Source organism: Ascaphus truei, chromosome 4, assembly GCF_040206685.1.
Source record: "Ascaphus truei isolate aAscTru1 chromosome 4, aAscTru1.hap1, whole genome shotgun sequence".
NCBI lineage: Eukaryota > Metazoa > Chordata > Amphibia > Anura > Ascaphidae > Ascaphus > Ascaphus truei.
In genome coordinates, this window is record NC_134486.1 from 40,419,006 (window position 1) to 40,437,577 (window position 18,572).

Consider the following 18,572-nt stretch of genomic DNA (forward strand, 5'->3'; position numbering starts at 1 on the left):
CACTACAGTACTTAGTGAAGGAGAAACCTGGGTTATTTGGAATGAATGTCTTGCTGTAGTATATGATATACATTTACAATTTCGTATAATTTCTGTTTTTAACCTGGTAAAATGATTCTGTTATTTCAGGGGTGCGTCTAGACAGAGTGCGTGGAGGTCGACAGAAGTACAAGCGCAGGATAGATGCAGAGAACAGCCCATACCTGAATCCTCAGCTTGTCCAACCAGCCAAAAAGCCATGTAAGTATGTCGGTTACGGTGACTGCCTGTGGTAAACCAAGTTATGGACATTATCTCTACTCCAAGCACTGTGCCAAATAACAACATTTCAAATACATTGTTTATTGTCCATCACCTTCATCTATTTGTTCATAAAAGAAATAATGGATATTTACTTTGTCTGTTGTAGTTGCACCTATCTATTTAAAGCAGCTTGTAGCAACATTTAGGCCTATATTGACTAAACAGTGTTATTTTATAAGATGCCTTCTAGCATCAGAGGGTATCTTCTGGCTCGTTCAAGGCCTCAATATTTCATGGGTGTTAACTGTTTCCCTAAAATGAAATATGGTACATTTCATAATGGCACTGGGTACCTCTATAGACTTCCAGTCTTCTCAGACCATGAGTGTTTGTAGATATCACCAGCCCTTTTTCCTAAAAGATTTCTTTTCATGATGAATATATGAATCCCCCACACAGATCTTTGCTAAATAGACCATGTTGAATCTGTGTGATGCTTGTCCTCGATACCATCCAAGCAACAGTAGTGACCTATTGAAGGCTTCGTCCTCAAAGTACTAGTTTCTCTGCTTGTTTTTGTAAAAGTTAGAAGGTTTCAAATGTGGACAAGCTGATCTGGCTCTCTATTTCCAGTCTTATTTTTGAGCCCCTGTTTTCCGAGTTAGAAGAATGATTAGGTGTAGTCCCATTCAGTATGTCTTTCTATGCAGCAGGTTCATTTTCAATGGCAGAGGATGTCCTCACCATGAAACGCTGCTTTCACTCATTTACCGTTGCAATGCATTAAAGGCCCCCTCCAGTAAAATATCCTTTAATGGATACGGACAGTAATAAAGCCTAATTTGGAAGGAATGCCTATTCAGCTATGATTTATACAGAGCAAATATTACCGCTGTTATCTCTCTATTCTGAAGTGCATAAAATGATTCGTGCAATGATCATTAGCTCATTGGAGCTTCTAGTTTCAGATTTCACAAGAAAGTGGTTTTTTGTAGTTTTCACTAACTAAATGAGTTTGACTACTCAACCTCCCAATGAAAATACATTAGGAGCCTCATTAATTTATAACTACAGAAGTGAACACGCTACCTTCCCTTTCTCTGTATTGAACAGGAATACATAAAAAGAAGAAGACAGTTGGTAGATTTTTTTTTTTTAGTAGTCAATTTAGGTAGCCATTAATGCTTTATTAACATATTGTACTAGGCAGTAAATTTTGCAAAATTGGCAATGCATTTGTCACAAGACACGGGCGATATCCCTTCTAGGTAGGTGGAACAGCAGATAAAAGGTGGAACATATGCACTCACTTTCTTGTATCTACTGTAGCTCTAGTGGGAATAAAGCACATATGCTGATAACTGAATGACTCCTCAGTGGATGTCCAGAAGTTTGCTGCACTTTTCATCACTTTAGTGACATCCATCAATTAGAACAGGGAGGCTCAACTTCTGTCCTCAAGACGCCCCAATAGGTTAGGTTTTAAGGATATCCCAGCTTCAGCACAGGTGGCTCAGTCAGTGGCTCAGTTGTAGACTGTGCCACTGATTGAGCCACCTGTGCTGAAGCTGGGGTATCCGTAACACTTGACCTGTTGGTGGGGGACTGGAGTTGAGTCTCCCTGCATCAGAGGAGCTATATTGTAATGAATTACTAGGGTTGTGCGACTGTCACTAACATTAGTTTGTGATTTTTTTTGCGGGCTTCCCTGGCATTTTCATATCCCCCATAAATTCGTTCATTTTTCAAAAAGTCCCAGGAATTTCTAAAATGTCACCAATTTTGACAGAATGTTGTGAAATGACTGGATATTTCACCCAAATGACAGTAAAAGGTAGTATATAAAGAGCCATGTGACCTTGCACATTAAATATTAATACTTGGGGATGTTTTTGCAAAGCGTGACGTTTTTGCTACATTTTTTCACAGAAGGAAACTGCAGATTTTCTGTGGAACCTTGGGATAAGCCTGGGAAGTAACGAGTAAACAGTGGATATTCTCATTTTTTGATAATATTTTTTTGCTATGAGAATTAATTTACTATTATTATTAATAATAATTTCAAAGATTTTAAGAAATCTCATTGTAAAGTTATATATAAAACAGGAAGATAATGTGTATACTACAGTGATAGATACATAGGGGTAAATAATCTCACCTGGACATTTGGGACATTTCAGGATGAAAATCCCCATTGATTTGAATGGGGTTTTTACCCGAAAGCAGATTTCGGGGTATATATACTTTACCCCATTGGGTGGGTTGAATTGTACAGAGTCGTAAGAAATGTTATTGTGCCGTTTTTAAAAGGCAAGTTATAACCAAACTGATTTGCAAAAAAAATACATACATTTTCATGACTTTTATGAGCCAGGAACCTCCAAATTCTCATGAAACGTTTCCCCAAATATGTCACTTTCCAACAAGTAGATAGTATGATGAGTGGTGCTTCACCTACTTACCCTTAGTAGTAAATGTTGATAATATTCAATATAGAGAATACTGTCCTAGTGTCCATAAAGCATGTAGAATAATGTCCAGTAGTATCCAACTTGGGGAGGTCTGGGGACCTAGTGGTGCCCACCTAGCAACCACACAGATAAGTCCCTCTATAAATAAAACCTCCCACAGGATAATGGCCAAAGGTATAACAGTCACTGAGAGGTAAAACAGAGGGGCAAGTGCCCTTTACCTTACAATAGTATCCAGCCAGGACTATCAAGTGGACGCTGTGCTCCTTCTACATCTAACTCTATGTCACTTTCCAAACTGTTTTAGTATATTCATGTGCTCATATGTGCATGAGATAACGCGTGGCTTTTTAAAAACCATGATGTTAACGAGAGTCATCAGCATCTTTCACTAAAGATGTAGCAGTCTGAATTGCACGAAGCAATTACTAAGATAAGTAAAATAAGTATGGCTACAGATTCTCATTGTAGCCAAGAGGGGTCGCTGCTGAGTTCAGTAGAATGAGATGTGTACAGGAAACACCAAATATAACAGACTTTAAACTGTAAGCAAAGGGACATTTTAGCTTTGTCAAAGGAAAAAAACAACCAGTTTTACATAAAATTAAGGCTTAAGTGAACATATGGCATAGTTTCCTTTTGCCTTTCCAAAAAACATTACGCTGATTATACCTTCAATTGTCCAATCTGGCATCCGCTACTCAGTTTGAATAAGCTGTTCCACCCTTCTGTAAATACATTTTAGGGCGGCATTAAGCAGATTTGATGCATTATAATGAAAACTTTCAGATAATACTATAAAATGTAATAAACCATAATGCTTAATTTCATTAGAGGTTTAATTTCACTGGATTTCATGATGCAGAGATTACCCGCTTTGAATTTATTTACTTTTGTCATTGTTGACAGTGTCACTTACAAAATGCTATTAAACGAGATGTAGGTTAACAGCCGTCTGATGCCTCTATTCTGCAACTCGAGATTATGGTGGAGTCGTGTGTTACAATACCCTTTAAGAAGATAACTACACCAATTTCAGTAAGCCCCATTTGTCGAAGATAAACCAACCTCTTCTGAAATCATTACTCACTGACTAGAGGCTTTCTGTGTTAATTTAGCCTTGCTCGTCTAATTAGCTGGTTTTTGTTTAGCGCTAAGCATTTAGAAAGTGTAATTTTCCAAAGCTGTCAAAACAAAAACAAAACAAACAAAAAAAAGGGTTTGATGAACAGTGACATTATTTTGCGCTGCTGTTTCAGAGCTTGGGCCTCGGATATTTTCCAGACCCTGGCGCCCAAAAGAGGAGCAGCAGAAAATTGGGTCTTATTGATTCCAATTAGGGAAGCATTAAATAAGATTTACCTGGAAACAGTGCTTATGGCTATTCAATGTCCTCAGCGCTGGGGGTTTTCAGAGCACGCAGAAGATTTCCTCATCCTTTTAAAGAAGAACGCTTGGGTTCATTTGCATTTTGTTTGCAGAGAAATAGGAAGGGTTAGGGTGCCTGACTTGTACAGACCTTGCTGATCTGTGTGTCCGCTACATTTTAATGGAGCATCCCAGTGTCCTGCCTAAAGGTTTTGTTATGTTGTCAGAATAATACCAGCTGAAAAATATGTGAAGCAGAAGTGGAAATGTGCAGTATTCTTGGTTATTTTTCTTAAAACAAGAAGATTTGGTAAAACAATTTTAAAAAAAAGAGCTTTTCTACTTATCTTGTTGCAGCGAGAGGAAATGATGCTGTGCAATTCTCTTGAATTCTCATGTTAATTATTTTATTGATTACATTGATTTAATTGTAATTAAAATAAACACTGAACACTGGGGGCTATTTAGAGATTGTTGTGTAGATGCAGCACTAATGTTATTTAGGATGCAAAATGGTATAGTAAATGTTCACTGTTGGTTCCCTCTTGCATCCGAGCGGAACTGTGGATTTCAAATAAACCTCATTGTCTTATACAGTTATCACGGATTTATCCTGGTTTGTTCCAGAAAAAAAATCTCTCGTTACAAGTTTGATTATTTTTAAGCTCAACTTAACAATAAATGTCCAGAATCGCTTTGTGAGCTGCCTAATTCTTTCATTCTCTTCTTTCCTGTCCCAAAAAAATGAGGATTTATTACAATTTGCAGGTTCCACTCCATTATCTGTCTGCACTTTGATCTATTTATTTTTAGAAACCATATTAGCAAAATAAATTAAATATTAGAACACAAACCATCAATTAAAAAAGCAGTGACACTTATTCGGTAACTTTTACTTAAAATGTTATATATATATATATATATATATATATATATATATATATATATATATATATATATATACATACATACATACATACATATATATATATATATATATATATAAATATATTTATATATATACACATACACACACAAGCTATTAAGAATAGACAATGTATCAAGTCCACGTTCCTAGGCTCAAATATCAGAATTACAATCAATTTGTGTTAATAGGGGTAAAAATGCCTGCTGCATCTGTGTGAACAGGAAGGAGGGGGCTTGTGACAGGTTTCTTTTCAAAGCAATATGTTGCAGTTACCTCTTGCAGAAAAAAGATTAGTATAATGTTAATTATGATTTAAGCGGATTGCAGTGCTTTTTTATATCATATTTTCTAATGTGCCGAGGGGATCATTGTGGACTTTAATCTCAAAAATTGCAATTTCTGTTATTGATTTTCACATTGATTAAAAAAAAAAGGTATCAAAACTTGCACATATGTATGGGTCCTAAAAATTTCATTGTGCTCAATACAAACCTGCACAGCAAATAGAGAAATAAAATTGCATCCATATTCACCATTGACTAAATTCTCATCTAGGTTCTTTAAAACTTTTTTTGGGGTAAAGGAACCATATAATTACAGTATATAGTGAATTTATGCTGGGCCTCAACCCTCTCTAATAGCGCGTCTGAGATCAGATACATTGTAAGGAACCTGAACCCTCTCTAATAGCGTGTCTGAGATCAGATGCATTGTAAGGAACCCCAACCCTCTCTAATAGCGAGTCTGAGATCAGATGCATTGTAAGGAACCCCAACCCTCTCTAATAGCGTGTCTGTGATCAGATGCATTGTAAGGAACCCCAACCCTCTCTAATAGCGCGTCTGATATCAGATGCATTGTAAGGAACCCCAACCCTCTCTAATATCGCGTCTGATATCAGATTCATTGTAAGGAACCCTTACCCTCTCTAATAGCGTGTCTGATATCAGATGCATTGTAAGGAACCCCAACCCTCTCTAATAGTGCGTCTGGGATTAGATGCATTGTAAGGAACCCCAACCCTCTCTAATAGCGCGTCTGATATCAGATGCATTGTAAGGAACCCCTACCCTCTCTAATAGCGTGTCTGTGATCAGATGCATTGCAAATTCTTCTGTATTTGGTACAATTTTCAAATTACCTGAAAATTACAGGGAACCCTTTAGGGATGTCTGGGGGAACCCAAGAGTTCCTAGGAAACACAGTGGAAAAACACTGTTATAGATTCTAAAACATGGGTGAGAAATAGTGGGGTTGATATACTGTATCAGCGTTTTCCTAGACAGTGGCATCATTTTAGTGGGGCATTTATTCTGAATCCGACAGGCATCATTTCACCTCTCATTAGTGTCAAAACATCCGCTAGGTTTGAGGTGGCGTAAACGGCACTGGCCATCTACATCAAAGGCAGGCGAGCGACCTTTTCCTAAACTTACTGCAAACGCTTCCGACAGTGGCGTCCTGGATCGGAAAAGGTCTTTATCCTTTGTGGTTGTTGACGAGGGACTCCCAGTGTGCAAGCACAGGACATGTATTTCAACGTTTGTATTTATTTCATTGCATCAAACATGATATGCACTTTTATGGGATAAGCAGTTGATGTCACATCAAACAATAAGATGACTCTTGCGTAAAAATGATACCGTGTACAAATCTATACATGATCTATCTCAGTTATTTTTTAACCATAAAGCAAATCGAAGAAATGGTAATATTTGGATAATTTAGGTGATGATAAACCTTGGTTGTCAGAGCGATACATTGTAACGTGTTCATTCAGGAAGCGCATTTCTAACTTATCATTTTATGATGTATGAGAGGTTCTCAAAATATAATGATACATAGATGATTGCTATATTTTTGGAAATGAAGAGATACTGCTATTGATCCTGCAGTGCTGTGGTCTATTCTTTCAGATAACAAGATTGTCTCACATTTGCTGGTGGCTGAACCGGAGAAGATCTATGCCATGCCAGACCCCACTGTTCCCGATAGTGACATCAAAGCCCTCACTACCCTTTGTGACCTGGCTGACAGAGAATTGGTTGTAATCATCGGATGGGCTAAGCATATTCCAGGTATGAAAGACAACTAAATGGAACAATACATTGCTGCTAATCTTATGTTCTTTTTTTTTCACATAAAAAGAAGAAATTAATTATAGTTTTCACTGCAGCAACTTCAGTGCTGTCGCAGAAACTTAAACTAGTGTGCATTTTCTCAGTACATTTTGTCATGAAAAATAAACATTTTTAACATCCTTCTACACAATTTTAAATCACTATTTTATGTGTGTAGCCACTTCGAAATTATCAATAATTTATCAAATGAAGAGGGGTCATGTATCCATATCCTAGCAATGACACGCTGGCATGCTAAAGCTATGTTGGGTACATTCATTGGGCCTGGTGTTAGTGAAACAGTTGTTGCAAAAAGACATAAAAGAAAAGATTAAAACTGAGCCAAATTCAGTTATGTGCAAGGGGCAGACTTTAGCTCATTTTCAGATCATTATGCATGTATGTGCAATTTTGAACTTGTTTTGCAATCAAAAACTATAGCATAATCCTTTTTAAAATGCCCCCCCTGTGATCACTTGAAAAAGAAAATTGAGTTGTCACTGTATATAATCCTCGATGTTGTAAGATTTCTGTGTATAGAAGATGATATGTTGGAAAAGTAGAAAGCTGGTATGACCGAGGCGTAAAAGCAACCAGGTTGAACGCCCAAGAGCAGATTCATATGACACTGATAAAGTCACTTTATCCACCTGTACCAGCATCAGTTCAAAGCTCTTCAGAACAGTGTCCATTTCACCTCCAAATTCCACTATCAGGATTGTATAAGAATACATTTTTTTATGAATAAAATAGCTTAAAAAACTTCTACTCTGTGTAATCCAGTAGACACTCATCTATCTTTCATTGCACAAAGTCCATGGTTATTCTATCCATTACCTAATTGTACTTAGCCCATTTAAATTACTCTCATGCTTAATCCCTTTGCTACTTCTACAACATAAGACACATATTTTTGAGGCTATATATTGTAATCCCATCTGGCAGCCAATGAAAAAAGACAAACATTTTGATAAACTAAGGCCTAGAAGCCTGCATACTGAATGCACAGAGGTTACCAACCCCATGTTAGCGGCTTGCTTTAGGCTCTCTATTAAACAACGTTGTGCACTTGTGTAGTGCAGTAACATTTCACATGCAGCTCCAAAACTTTAGGAATTCACATTATACTGCAAATCTATCAGCTCCATTGTTTCACTCCTCTAAAGCAATCATGAGGGAGTTGAGGAAATAAAAGGTTTATTGGGATTTGTGAGGAGGAACATGCTTTCTAGAATGGTACTATCACTCATCTGGCCAGTGACACCATAAATATTTCTTCAGTGCATGCGCTAATGCAAATGAGTAGCCATACAGGACAGCTATGGGATTATGGAATAATAGGGTGCTGGGAATATACAACTGGTCCCATTTTGGGTTGTGTTTAGTAATGTCAAACTTTTTATGCAGATTTAAGAATGATGTCTTTAAATTTATTGAGACCGTATCAATAAAGTGCCAAGAGTCCTCAATATAGTCCGGGAATCACTCAGTTCTAAAAATGGGTATTGGAGCTCGATCCCAGCCAATTGACATGAATGTCCGTTAACGTGAGACGAGCTCTGATATCCCTTATTGGAGCTTAGTAAACCTCACCCATAGCTATAAAGTGTATGTATCATCTGATGCACACGTGGCAGCATGATAAATAACATCCCTACTTTGTATTATTGTCGTCTAAATCAGGGATGCTCAACTCCAGTCCTCAAGACCTCCCACCAGGTCAGGTTTTAAGGATATCCCAGCTTCAGCACAGGTGGCTCAAAGCCACTGATTGGGCCATCTGTGCTGAAGCTGGGATATCCTAAAAAGCTGACCTGTTGGGAGGTCTTGAGGACTGGAGTTGTCTCGATAAATTCAGGTTACACTTAAGAGATTAATTATGCTGATGTAAAACATGGATAGATAGAAAATAATAATCTAGAAAGGCATACAAAGAAGAAAAGTCAATAACATATCCTTAAACATGATAGTACTATCGTTTGTCAGGGATAATACTATTGATTTTTGGCCTGTAGTATTATCAATTTACCTACTTTTGTATTCCACGTGCAAAAACCCTCCTCACAAACATAGAGTTTAACATATGACATAAAATGCATAGGTCAAGAACTTTGTATTTCTCAGCTGTAATTCCATCTCATGGTGACATGTTGGAAACTGACAGACCTACGTACAGTATATGTGTCTATAGTATTTGAACAAAGGTGTAGATCCTGGTTGCACAAAGTGTGTACAGTAGTGTGGTCTCATCTTTTTCGTGCTGGTGCTGCCTGGAGAAGATGGCAGGGGACCTCCCCACTGCCTCAGGAGTGATATACAGAAGGAATTGTTGCAACTCCGCTACACTCACCTGAGTGCATCAGGAATATAACAATTATTTTTGTGTGTGTGTGTGTGTGTATATATATATATATATATATATATATATATATATATATATATATATATATATATATATATATATCTTTTTAAATGTATTTATATAGATATATACAGAAATATACATATATTGAGAGAATGAACTCTACATAGAGGAGATCATGCCTTTCTATTCTACCCCATGTTTATACTTATTATTAATCTGTGTATACCCCACTTAATCCAAGGTGTGATGTTTTTTTATTTTATTTATAAAGCATATCACAGGCATTTACTTTATCCTCATACCATATTTGCATGTAACAACTTTGTTATTAAATTGTCCCATGGATCATCATACTTTATGCAGATACACCATATATGTGAACATCTCACCCCTGTGGCCTTGTCTCCATTCTCCTTCATGACAACGGTTTTAGAATCTGTTTTTTTTTTAATATAAAACGCTGCCCATATTTGCTTCCTTTTAACTCAGGGTATTTGGATGCATCCGTGTTACGCCCTTTTCAGGGCTGGGATAACAGTGCATCACGTAGCGATGCCGTGTCATTATAACTCCAGAATGAAAGCATTTCAAAACTAAGACGCAGAACAATTACTTAATTAGAAAGTACATCAAACTTTTTGGTATCGTTATGGAAAAACACTGAGACACTGGTAAGCAGCAGAAAGTTTTAGCTAGAAACAATCCAATTCATTGTGCACTATCTGAAATATTCAACATCTTAACCAAATAAAATTCAGATGTTAGGCGTTTGCACAGTGAGTGCTTTCAATAGTATGAGCAATGTGTTTCTGCTACACTTAACTTCTTTCTGTCTCCCTAAACTAGTTTGTCTTTATGCTTTGAATGCTACAGTAATTTCTTTAATCAAATTGATGGAAGTCCCTTTCCAAGCCCCAACTGAAACCAATTTATTGGTCATGATACGCCAGCTATGTTGCTAACAGTCGTAACGAACTGTCAGGCAATATTGCAGTGAAGCTAATTTGAAGTCATTAGGTGTGCAGCGTTCGGGCAACAATTTGTTACAGTGGTTAGGAGCGCAGCTGACATTTCTGAATGGCTTTGTTCAGAGCAGTACTAGATGAGCCCAAGCAAATTGTAAACTAATTTAAACATCACTCTGTATTATACCACACCAACTACTTTGTCTTACACTGTTTTCTAATAAAGGACCCAAATTAAGTCAGAGCTGGTTAAATAGGTGAGTTTGAGTTGTATCTTTGGAAGCTACCTACATCAGGCAAATTTAAATGGAGCAATAAAGCTGGAAGTCACACACACTGCGGAGGCCCAGAACCGGCTTTCACTTTGATTAGTACATGCAGTCCTGATTTAAAAAGGCACAAACAAACCAGCTCCAGTAGTGGAAAGGGTTGAAATCAGCATCTCAGGCGTGTGTGCACAGAAAGCCATTAGATTGCTTTGGTTGGTCACAATGGTTTTATTTAAAGGCGGACGCTGCGTCTTGAGCACGTTGCATTAAAAGTAAGAAGATGTATGTTTTCAGACACAGCGTCCAACATAATAAATATTTCTGTCTTTAGACCTCGTGGGCTCTACATTGCAGTACACTTTTCGTGTGCACATTTCTTTGCTAGTATTGATAAGGGTGGATCCTGCAGAAAAGTAGAACTCTTAGGCACTCTAGGGACCTGCAGGACATTTCTTGGCTGAACATAACAGCACAGCTTTTTGAATAGCTATTTCATTTTCTGTTTATGGTATAGTCACTATTACAAACATGCCATGCTACTATGTAGGATTTCAGGAGAGTGGTAAGCCATCTAGAATTCACTTTATTAAATGGAAAAAGAGGCAAAAGAAAGCACAACAAATGTAGAAATGAATAACAAACGACGTTTTTTTTAAATACATTTTATCTGTGCTGGACCCCCTTAGTGCAGGGTTGGGGGGAACAATGCATTGATACATACATTTAAGTCACACAGTCAACAGACTTTTGTTGTCAGCATGGAGAACACCAGCATTTGCCCAGTTTCATGTTCGAGCTACAGTACGTCTCGCTGAATCCAGCTAAGGTCTATCGCAGTGTTTAGTTTATCACTCATATAATGCTGGGCTTCAGAATATGTTTGCCTCATAAAACAAGTAACAGCACCAATAGATTGCTAAGTTCAGTACCTGGGAGGAAGAAATCCTGCCATCCACAGAGTAGCCTTGGAAACGGCTGCTGCCCATTTGACCCCATTTATGTTAAGAGACTAAATAGAAAAAGAGAACAATCCTTTCCTGTGCTTTTCGATAAGGGAAGGTCAGCGATATAATCTGTGCTTTGCACTATTTAGCCACAGATGACAAAAATCAAATTGCAGAGGGGGCTTGACATGCTAAAGGGCAAATGTGACGGGCACTGTCTCTGAGATGCTGGTCTTCTCATGAGTGACGGAGAAGCATGGCTGAGCTGGGCTGACAAAGGGCGAGCTAATGATTGACAATGAAAGATATGTACCCAGGAGTATGTATAAAATCTGCTAAATACAATTGAAATAATAATAATGATATAACTGAGTGATGTTATTTTTTTGTATGGCACTTATACATTAGAGATACTGTACCTGTGGATTTCAGGATGTAGTAACATGTTTTTTCCCCTTATGTATAAATATTTAGTGATACTGGGGGTAACAGCGGCTGAAACCTTTTCATATGAATACTTTTACTTTTTGCAGTGAACAAATCTATACTTATAGGAATTACATAACTCTCTGGGATATTAAAAGCAACTGCTCTCATCCCTATCCTTAATCTTCTGGAGGATATAGAATATCTAGAATAATATGGTTGCATTTTGTACCCTGAAACCAATGGAAATCCGGTTGCATTTTGTATACTGGTAGAAAAACATTGTTATGCTTATCAGACATAACTTTAAATAATATGCAGAAATATATATATATTATAATATTTGAAATGGGCATATATTGTTAGGAATGAAGAAATACATTTCTATCTATTTGTTAAATAGTAGAGTAAATAGTCATATTCACCCTTTATTAACCCGCCGTTCTTTGCAGCACTGTGGTAGGAACCCCAGCTGTGATATTGCTTAAGCTTTCAAACCATGAACAGCTTTGCTACATTATGTCTCGAAATATGGTGTAATGTCCCCTTTTTTCTTCTTCTTCTTCTTCTTCTATGTCCGTTTCAAAATGAAGTTATTGTACGATAAAATCAGGTACATACCGTTCAGGATCTGTTTTACAGAAGGTTATTTTTTTTTTTTCTGAACAGAAAGCACCAAGGGGAAATGTGGAGAGAGAAATACATATACATCTGCCTTTATCAGTAAATAGAATTAGTCTACTAGCATTTATAAATCAAATAAATGGAAAGTATTTTGTTGTGAGGCATGGCCATGCCTTATCATGGGGATGGAAAAGATCACAATAGCATTAGGGAAATGCTTGACTTTAGCTGGAGAAGCGTAAGGACACAAGAACGGATGATGGTGCCCTAATAGCCCTTTTTAAGAATGACAGCACCCCACCATTAGCATCCTTTCATATCCTTGGAAATTGCTCATGCCTCGCTTTTCTGCTTCCTATCTGCCTGAGTCTTTTTTATTTCTCTTTCAATTTTGTCCGCGCTCGGATAAGCGCATGCTAACACAATATGATTGAGCTGTAAAATGGAATGCTGTCGCCTCTAATCACTTTTATGTAGATATGGAGGTACTTCCACACTCCACTTCATTCTCTCTCGCCATTGTTGGCCCTTTCGCGAGAATGGACTGCAGCGTGTTGGAGGCTCAGTCAAAGGTGGGATCTAGGTTTCACAGGGTGTGATAAGAAGATTATCAGCCTAGTGGAGGGATCTGTTGCTGTTATTCGTGTCAGATTAAAATATTTAGATGCAACTTAGTTAGCAGAAAATGCTGAAGGTGCTTAGTCAGTTATTGAAACGGCTTCCTCTCTAGCTATTATGAGCATGCAGTAATCCATACTGGTTGACCTATATATACTGTGTATGTGTGTCAATAGTACACCCAGACTCAATATTTCTTGTTTATTAGGAGTAGCTCTTGCAGGGTTACGGGCTGCAGATGCCTTGCCTGTGCTGGGCCCCATTATCAATTCTTAAAGATTCAGTTCCCCGAAATGAATATTGTATTTGCAGTAACGAGTTCACATAGCCATATAATGCCTTCTTTATCATTTGCAATAGCTTTTTTCATTGAATGGAGGATTTGTTGAGTAGCTACTCAAAGTTAGACTCAATATCTAACTGTAAGCAGCACAATAAGAAAAATCACAAAATATATGCATCTTTCTTACTGCTTGTTAGGGTCTAACCTGCCTTGATCATCATTGAGAGTCCATGCAACATGGGATTTAAATGCATATTTCTCCAAACCTGAATAAAACAGGTGGGTTTTACTGTGAAGCACATGATCAGGATGATAAAACTAATATGTAAACGGAACTGTAAGCTGCAAAGACAAATAGATTTTGTGCCGCACTTTAAACACATTCTACTGGTAGCTGCAGCAGGAAGATCCCGGCAGCCACTGGAAATCTTACAAACTATAATGTAGTTTAGGCTCCTTGTCTGTAGTACGAGTTAGTCATATAGCTTCGGTTCTTGTTACCTCCTGGGTCACCTAGCTATCCAACAGTGTCTGATCGTCACGATTTATTTTACCTAAAGGTGGCAAAACTACCTGGTTTGTACAGTTTTTCAGAAATAGCTCAGGAATAACTGTAGACATCATAAGTACTTGTTAGAATCACCATACTATCTCACGTAATCTTACTCTAGATGAGCCTTTCAGACGTGTGGTAACTTTACACATTGTAAAGCAAATGAAAGTTGTAGCTCCATTTACTCAGCCCATTGTTTGCACAAATTGTATTTGCTAGCCCTTTTTCACCCTGATCACATCCTTCTTTGGAAATCCCCCTGTAAGACGTATTGCTGGCAAATACATTTTTCATAGCTAGTTGCCACCACTGTGAAGAACTGCGTTACCATTTGGATCTGATCACTGCAACTGTGTAGCCAATGTAGCATTCTTTCATACATTGCGTAGAAGATTATTAATAACCCTTAACAAAACTAGTTTATATTATATTGATTATCTTTTGGGGCTTTTGCTATATTTCCAAAGTTGGTAAATATATCTTATTAGAGCAATTGTTTTCCTTACCTTTTCAAGGAGCATCATTTCACATTCTTGCAGCTCTACCCAAAGCCCTTGGGAAATTGAAGGTGGGATAAAGGCCCTCTCATAATCCCTGCTGCCTGGGATAGAACAACATGGATGAAGCTTTAATTCCAGTCTGATAATGTCACTTGTCCACTTTGGAGAGAAAGCCAATAAACAGTCAAGAAGAGATAAAGAGGGCATTGTTGGAGAGGAAATTCTATTCTAGGGTAGTACTTGTAATTGGTTAATGTAATATTGATAATAATCTAATAATGAAGAATATAGTGTTTAGAATGTATGCACATCTATACATAGGATTGGCTAAGTACAATAACTCCCTGTCCCACAGAGTTTATAATCTAACAAGAAGATAATGACCGTGAGTCAATAAGCCACAGGACAAGACGCCCAATCTGACAGTAACTGCCTTTGACTTGAATAGCTGCTTATCACAGATTGGGCACGGTGTCCTGCATCGCGGCTTCATGACTACCAGCCAGTGTGTCTTGCCCAAGGCCACGAGAAGAACTCTCACTGGGATTCAAAGTGGGATCACCTGCTTCCAAGGCAGTGTTACGGTGAATAGCTATTCTTTCATAGCATGTTTTTCAGAGCTAATTTTGGGTGGGATTTCACCTGGGAGGAAGAATACATTAGAACACAGGTGACCAAGTCGATTTCTCTGGGCCACCAACAGGTCACATTTTAAGGATATCCCTGCTTCAGCACAGGTGGCTAAATCAGTGGCTGTGTTGAATTAGGGATACCCATAAAACCTGACCTGTTGGTGGCCCTTCAGGACTCGACTTGGCCACTTTTGCATTGGATATTGTAGATAGAGAGTTACATGGCTGGGTGCTTTCACTTTTCTGTCATTTATGTTGTTTAAAAGCAAAACACCACTAACCACTTTATTACCGGCCCCAAGCAAAGCACAGAAGGGGTTAAAAAAAGTGGCACTGCACTAAATGAAATACAATGTTCTTTAGTGTAGAGGATGATTTGATTGAGGCCAGATCCCAATTTTGAAATGACGTTAACACCATTTCTGTAATGTAAGTGTCTAATTGACATTCAGAAAAATGTACAATGTCCCCTTGTCCTAAATGGAGGACAGGAAACATTAAGCTCTTAAAGATGTGCATAACAGGAAGATAAAGGAACAGAATGTCCTCCGAAATGTTTCCATGCTTGAGAAAATACTAACTAGGCCACTGAAATCAACTCTCCTTGTTTGAGGTGGGGGGGGGGGCGAAAAAAATGTGTGTAGAACATGAATTGAAATGAATCCAAATGGAAAGTGGGCAGTTTCGCCATTAGTTAAAATCTATTGCAGCGCAATGGTTGTACAATCGCAAAAATACTTTTCATGACGACCGAACGAGACGTAAAACCCGCACCATTGTTATTAGAGAAAAGCTGATTTGCTGTGGAATAGATCGCCATTAACTGCCATTCAAATTAATGGCAGGTAGCGCCGATCAAGGTGTGATACCCATTATTGGAGCTTTAGGAATCACACACTACTTCCTTTATATCTTATTCTTTGAACTGTGATTGTGCTGATGGGGTCACAGTTTAAGGAATTACCCCCTATGTCTTTATTTTTACTTTCTGTTTTTCATTCTAACTTTCTATTGTAATTTACACTGTTTTCATCGCTTTACTTTCTCCCATTCTGTATTTTTTCCTCAACTTTCATTGTTTCTTACTTCCTTTCTCTATTGTTTTTTATTACAACAAAAAATAGCTCCCTAAAAATAAAAAGTTATCCTAAAAATAGAGCTCAACCCCCTTATAACGCTGTGCTTGGAGTCAAAAGAATCACATCGCGTTATAAACGGATCGCGTTAGAAATAATGTACAATTGTATGCATTGTGCAATAAAGTATTTAAGATACCAATAATTGTGTTGTATAGTATTCATAAATACGAAAATTGGGAGCCACGCTTGCATCGCGTTATTAGCGGATTCGCGTTGTAACGGATCATGTTATAACGGGGTTGAGCTGTAGTAACAATGAATATACTGGCAACAAAATACTACATTTACGTATGTATTGAGTTACAAAATACCTTTTGCACATGTGTGCCTTTTCACAATTTTTAATCAATAGAAAGATTGTAAATGTGGATTGCATTAGTCTACATTTATGCAAATGGGTCATTTGGGCACCTCTATAAGTGGGAACAAGATATATGTAAAATACAATTACTAAACAAGTGATACTGGTTATCTTTTAAATTTCCATTTATTGACATCTGTGATCCCCAGAAATACAATAACTGTATTTCCAATGTAGCTTTCGCATATTTCGCACCAGGGGAGCCTGGTTCAATTCCCTGTGTCGGCTCCTTGTGACCTTGGGCGAGTTACTTTATCCCCTGGTGCCTCAGGCACCAAAAACCATAGATTGTAAGCTCCATGGGACAGGGACCTGTGCCTGCAAAAGTCTGTGTAAAGCTCTACGTAAAACTAGTAGCGCTATACAAGAACATGCTATTATTATTATATTAGAACTCCATTTCTTTTACCTCTGGGAGATCAGCTGTTCGTGATCGTCTTTGGCTAAGAAGGGGCCAAACTACTTTATTTACTGACAGAACATTAGTTACAGATACAGCGGCCATAATTTTACGAAATCACGTGGTTTATACCTCGGAATACCCATGTCATGGCGCAGGATTTCTTCTAACCGTACGCCTTTAGACGCGAGTGCAGGCGAGTGCATAAAATGGCATTTTAGTGTTCTGGCTTTTAAACACCTTAAATCGACACAGTAGCACAGAAGCACAGTACTGTACACACTACAATTCATTCATTTCATTGCATATAATTGCACACAATCCATAAAATTTTAACAAAGCAACCGCGATAAACACATGCCTGGGGAAATTGGCCGCTTTCATGACACGTGGAGTATAGCAGCGCACACGAAAACGGCGCCGTGATGTCTTAAAATAATGGCCGCTGCATCTGTAGATACAAATTGTAAATAAAAAATTCTAAATAATAGTTGTCCCCACTCACATATCTATCTTAAATCTCTTCGTACTAAACGAGTTAATATTTTACCTACGACTAAGCAAATAAAAATAGCAACTGTGAGCACATTTACATGTCCCAGACAAGTCTGCAACCCTACTTTTGCCCATTATCTCTATACAATGCTTCCATGGCAGCCAGGGATTCTGGGCAATGACAAACTATGATTTAGAAATGTCAGCAATGATGGAGTGAAGGGACATTCCTGTGTTTCCTAAATGTACAGGCCCTAGTGGAGCTCATTGATTCTATCTTGTATCACCATGTGAACCCCCAATGTTCAGTTGTTTCCACCCCTTTCCCCCACTTTATCACTCAGACAATCTCCAAATGAATACATGTCTATCATGGCCTTAGCTTTGACAGTGCATATATTGATTAATAGTTGCCTGAAGCTCCTTTTAGCAAATCAAATTTTCACTTTTAGCAAGGAATTCACCTCAGATTTATTCAGCAAAGTGTAATGCACTAAATTGACTTTGACATTCAGGGGAAATGGTTGCAAAAACATGGAAGAAAAGAAAGGGATATAAATTGTTTGGTAGCTGCAGACTTAGCACACAAGCTGATATCTTTGTATGGAATAGCACAACGGATTTAAAACCTATGCTTGAGAATACAATAATACAGCAATTCTTATTAAAACTGTATTAAAACTGTATTTATGCATATACATACAGTATGTATATATACATATACAATATATAGGAATATTATTTGTGCGATCCCATACAACCCTCTCCTATCCAGCAGATTTGTTGTCAGTATTGTAATCAAGTTGTTTTATTATTCTACCTCTTTAAACAGCCTATTGCTCTAATTAAATTGTGCATTTACTAGTGA

General features: G+C 37.7%; 1 protein-coding gene across 9 annotated transcripts in view; it reads left to right on the top strand.

Moving 5' to 3' along the window:
- ESRRG (estrogen related receptor gamma) overlaps positions 1-18,572 on the top strand; it is a 768,405-nt gene that overhangs the window by 702,944 nt on the left and 46,889 nt on the right. For 8 of the 9 annotated variants that reach the window (XM_075595600.1, XM_075595606.1, XM_075595602.1 and 5 more), the window contains 2 exons: positions 130-240; positions 6,906-7,088. In XM_075595600.1, the coding sequence (XP_075451715.1) occupies positions 130-240; positions 6,906-7,088 (294 nt within the window). The remainder of the gene's footprint in view (positions 1-129; positions 241-6,905; positions 7,089-18,572) is intronic. The other variant, XM_075595604.1, reaches the window with a different exon arrangement.